Raw genomic sequence first — 5,345 nt, 5'->3', positions numbered from 1 at the left:
GTCAGCAAAAGCCATGTAAATTTCAGGATAGTTGCGGGCCGTGTAAAGTATGTGTTCTGCCAAATTTTAATGTAATTTAATTAAAGTTACGCATTTCCAAATGAGATACTGGGCCCTTCTTAGAGTGCATAATGTAAACAATTTGCTGTGTGTGCTAGCAAACACTTTGTAATTTTCAGGATAGTTGTGGGCAGTATACAGCAGCTCATGTGGCAAGTTTTAAATGAATCACTGTATGTTTTGACTCCTAGATTCACAATAAACGCGTTTAAGGTAAGCATTTTCCACTTTCGGATAGTGATTAATGTACATAATTTGCGGTGCATGTTATCAAAAAACATGAAATTTTATGGATAGTTTGGGGGAGTGCAAAGCATGTTCTGTGCCAAGTTTGAAGTCAATTGGTGTATGTCTTGCCACATTAATCCACATTAAACGTTTTCCACATTAAACATTTTAGTCTATCCCCGTATTCGCATTAAAACAAGTGTGTGGCTGTGAGTTATCGAGTAATCTCCAGCAAAAGGACAGCCCACTTGTGATGTCATCTTCCCAGTTAATGCCAGAAGCTGCTAGCACTGACTCTGTCTCAGACCTTAAGTGTTACATCATTCATTAGACACAGTCCCCTCCCCTCCACACCATATACTGTACAGTCAGCACAAGGAAATCTCAGGAACTCACCAGAATATTAACTGGTGAATATAAAAGGACCCGGAGCTCTGACTGGCTGCAGTACTGAGAAGTACAAAGCAGAGACAGACAGGCGGATTCTCCACATCTGAAGTGTAAAGCAGCAGAAGATGTTTCCTCTCAGCCACCTGCAGCCCTCTCACAACCCTCTGTGTGTCTACAGAGAGCCTGCACTCACACTCTGGCCGCCCACACGTCCCATCTTTGAGCAGCTGGAGAATGACAGGCTGGGTATGAGGAACGAGATGGAGAGGAGAATGCAGTCTGTGAATCAGGCTTATCAGCAACTCGCTCTGGACATGGATATGGACATGGGAAGGAGAACAGGTCACATCAGACAGCCTGTGGCTCAGGAGATTTCCCATCAGAGAGGCAGAGAAGGGAACAAAAACTTTGATCTCACCCTGGATGTGAGTCTCTTTTCTCCTGATGAACTGACAGTGAAAATAGAGGGAAGGAGGCTGATTGTGATGGGAAAACATGACAAGAAAAGTGATGCCCGGGATGGAAACTACTTCCATGAATACAGAGAGTGGAAGAGAGAAGCTGAGATCCCAGAAGATGTGAATCCTGCGGAAGTTCTGTGCTCCCGGTCCAGTGATGGGCGGCTCCACGTTCAGGCTCCTCGCCTGGCACTGCCAGCTGTAACAGAGAGACCCATTCCCATCAGCATCACCTCGGCACCAGAAGATGGGCAGAAAAACAATAACTAAAAGCAGAAATGAAGACCACCAGAATACAGTGAACCGCGTCTGAGAACTGTTGGTGAATACCAGTGATCTCTGCCTGGGTGGATAATTGTCACTTTAATACTTAATGCTTTTTATTTGTTTTAACATGTTTGTTATCTTCCACTTATTAGAAATATCTTAGTAAACACACCAGTTTTGCAGCTGGGAGATTTTGATACACACCTACACCAGTATTTTTTTATCTACTTTCAGGGTTTAACTATAGTGGCAATAAAAACGTTTTATTAAACATTGGTAAAGTGAACATTTTTCCTTCCAGATAATACAGAGTTGCTTCTGCTGAAAAAAATAATTTAAAAAGTATGTGTACTTCATAAAATCTTTGCATTATGTTTAATAGTTTTGGCTACAGATTTGTTACTTTCTTACGAAACTACAAAGTATTTTCACACGAGTTTCTAAAACAATAATAAAATATTTAGCTTGTGATAAGTGACCTTTTATTGTGTTTTATTTCACTTTTACATCCCTTAACAGTGATTGGGTGGAGAGCACTTACTCTTATCTTTAAAAATACATTTTTTTTTTTTAATCCTGAACATCATTTCCATGGAAATCCTTTAAATAAATCCAGTATTCCACAATGTAACGGTCCCCAGCATGTTTATATAATCACTGTAATGTAATGCAGCATTATACCTTACTGGGGGTTATCAAATCTCCCGGCTTCAAAACGGGGGCAGAAATAATGCAAAAAAGTTATCCCAATGGTGTAAATGGGAATGTGTTTCACTGGTAAATCGGGGGCAATATTTTATTAGGGATAATTTGATTTAACATTACTACAGCCTAAATGTGTACATATAAATGTATCTCTGAGTCCTTTCCCAGTGTCCACTCGGCTGCAAAAAGGTGATTAAAAAAAACCAGATTTATTAAAGTAAAACAATCTAATTGAAATCAATCAGAATTTCTTCTTTGATAAACTTGCATCATTATTTTAACGCACCCTTGATTTAATAAAAAATTTGGGGGGAAAAACCCACACTATATTAAATGTGCAGAATTTTTTTCTGGGGGGAGACAGAGGGGGGGGAGACAGAGGGGGGGAGACAGAGGGGGGGGAGACAGAGGGGGTGGAGACAGAGGGGGGGAGACAGAGGGGGGGGGAGACAGAGGGGGGGAGACAGAGGGGGGGAGACAGAGGGGGGGAGAGAGAGAGAAGAGAGAGAGGGAGAGAGGGAGAGGGGGAGAGAGGGGGGGGAGAGAGGGGGGAGAGAGAGAAGAGAGAGGAGGGGGAGAGAGAGAGGGAGAGAGAGAGGGGGGAGAGAGGGGGAGGGGGGGAGAGAGGGGGAGGGGGGAGAGAGGTAGAGAGAGGAGAGAGAGAAGAGAGAGAGGGAGATGGAGAGAGGAGAGAGAGAGAGGGGGGGGGAGAGAGAGGGGGGAGAGAGAGAGAAGGGAGAGAGAGGGAGAGAGAGGGGGAGAGAGAGAGAGAGGGAGGGGGAGAGAGAGGGGGGAGAGAGAGAAGAGAGAGGAGGGAGAGAGAGGGGGGAGAGAGGGGGAGGGGGGAGAGAGGGGGGAGAGAGGGGGAGGGGGGAGAGAGAGGGGGAGAGAGGGTAGAGAGAGGAGAGAGAGAAGAGAGAGAGGGAGATGGAGAGAGAGGGAGAGAGGGAGAAAGAGAAAGAGAGATAGGGAGAGAGAGGGCGGGTGAGAGAGAGAGGGGGAATAGAGAGAGAGGGCGAGGGGGGGGGGGAGGAAGGGGGGAAGGAGAGGAGAGAAGAGAGTGTGGAAGGAGGGAGAGGGGGAAGAGAGGGAGGAGCAGCAGGGATTGAGAAGGGGGATAGGGATAGGAGGGAAGGTGGGAGAGGGATAGGAGGGAAAGGGGGAGGGATAGGAGGGAAGGGGGGATAGGGATAGGATGGAAGGGGGAGAGGGATAGGAGGGAAGGGGGAGAGGGATAGGAGGGAAGGGGGAGATGGACAGGAGGGAAGGGCGAGAGGTAGGAGGGAAGGGGGTGAGGGATAGGAGGGAAGGGGGGAGAGGGATAGAAGGAAAGGGGGGAGAATGATAGGAGGGAATGGGGGGAGCGGGATAGGAGGGAATGGGGGGAGCGGGATAGGAGGGAATGGGGGGAGAGGGATAGGAGAAGGGGGAAAGGGATAGGAGGGAAGGGGGAGAGGGAGAGGAGGAAAGGGGAGAGGGATAGGGGGAAAGGGGGGAGAGGGATAGGAGGAATGGGGGGAGGGAATGGGGGGGGAGAGGGATAGGAGGGAATGGGGGAGAGGGATAGGAGGGAAGGGGAGAGGAGAAGGATAGGAGGGTAAGGTAGTGGGAGAGAATGGAAGGTCACACACACAGACACAGATTGTAGGACGCACTTTTTCCCCCCATTTTCACGTGGCTTAAATAGGACTGCGTCTTACAATCGATATACTGAAAAAAAAAACCCCAAAAAACAGCTAGGGGGCGCTATTGGAAATGCCCACGTCTCCGTGCAGAGATCACGGCCTCCCTCTGTGCAGAGAGATATGCTGGAAATGCTGCTGGCCAGGTCTTCCGTGTTCAGCAAACAGCATACCTGCGATCACAGCCCCCGTGTGTGTGTCTCTGTGTGTGTTTGTCTGTGTATCTGTATGTGTGTGTGTGTGTGTCTCTGTGTGTGTTTGTCTGTGTATCTCTGTGTGTTTGTCTCTGTGTGTGTGTATCTGTGTGTGTGTATCTGACACACACACACTGAGACAGACACACACACACACTGAGACACATACACACACACTGAGACAGATACACACACACAGATACACACACACAGAGACAAACACACAGAGATACACAGACAAACACACACAGAGACACACACACACACACATACAGATACACAGACAAACACACACAGAGACACACACACGGGGGCTGTGATCGCAGGTATGCTGTTTGCTGAACACGGAAGACCTGGCCAGCAGCATTTCCAGCATATCTCTCTGCACAGAGGGAGGCCGTGATCTCTGCACGGAGACGTGGGCATTTCCAACAGCGCCCCCTAGCTGTTTTTTTGGGGGGGTTTTTTCAGTATATCGATTGTAAGACGCAGTCCTATTTAAGCCACGTGAAAATGGGGGGGAAAAGTGCGTCCTACAATCGAGGAAATACGGTAGATCCCATTATGCCTGACATAACTGATATACAATGCTGGCAAAATTGGAGGATTACCCCAGTTTTCTATGAAAGAAGCATCAAACTGATCTACTTTTCTTTTGCAGTACCGCAGACAGCTTTCCTGGGGCCCAGGAATACAGTTTCCAGTAGGCCCTCCCCACACTTCACCTATCCCCTGTGTCGGGGCATTGTGAGAGTCTCCCCTCTAGCGTTCAAATGCCCATCTCTCCCACTCCCCCACCCTCCTCTCCCACTCCCCCACCCAACCGCAGTGTCGGTGGCCTTGTGAGACCCACCCTCTATCTCTTCCAACCAGTGGCAGATTTCCCATTAGGCTCGGGCCTAGAGCGGGAAAATTTGGGGGTCTGCAAAAATTTCCGCACCTATATGCTTTGGCTGCGCTCTCGGGGTCTATCTGACCTAATGGGAAGACACTTACCTGTGTCGGCTGCCTCCTTGCTGATACCCTCCTGCTCCTTTGGAATACCAACGTCAAATCATGCCGTGCGACATTCCAACGCAGTGTCACACTGCATCTCGTTGCCATGGCAACTTGACGCAATATGACATTTCGTCAGGATGTTGAGTTTCCATGGCAATGCGCCACCGTGTGATGTCTCGTTGATGATGTCTGCGGCGTCATTTGACACAGGGATTCCAAAGGAGCAGGAAGGCAGCAACAAGGACGTGGGTTACACATGCAAGGGCCTGCTCCCACCCCGCTCTCTCCAACATGCCCCACTCCTCTCACACATAATACCCCCTAGTACACATCACACACATCAGCCCCCCTGCACATCACAC

At 48.5% G+C, this 5,345-nt stretch overlaps 1 protein-coding gene across 1 annotated transcript; it reads left to right on the top strand.

Moving 5' to 3' along the window:
* The first annotated feature begins 606 nt into the window (after positions 1-606).
* On the top strand, positions 607-1,881 carry LOC142497421 (heat shock protein 30C-like). Its single transcript, XM_075605183.1, has one exon. The coding sequence runs from the start codon at positions 804-806 to the stop codon at positions 1,404-1,406; it is 603 nt and encodes a 200-aa protein (XP_075461298.1). The 5' UTR covers positions 607-803; the 3' UTR covers positions 1,407-1,881.
* The last annotated feature ends 3,464 nt before the right edge of the window (positions 1,882-5,345 follow it).

This window comes from Ascaphus truei, chromosome 6, assembly GCF_040206685.1.
Source record: "Ascaphus truei isolate aAscTru1 chromosome 6, aAscTru1.hap1, whole genome shotgun sequence".
In the NCBI taxonomy this organism is placed as follows: domain Eukaryota; kingdom Metazoa; phylum Chordata; class Amphibia; order Anura; family Ascaphidae; genus Ascaphus; species Ascaphus truei.
The sequence above is the reverse complement of the archived record's forward strand: the minus strand, read 5'-3'. Positions and strand labels throughout refer to the sequence as shown.

Excerpts from the sequence above, each read along its gene's own strand:
- LOC142497421 (XM_075605183.1), top strand. The coding sequence starts at position 804 with ATGTTTCCTCTCAGCCACCTGCAGCCCTCTCACAACCCTCTGTGTGTC.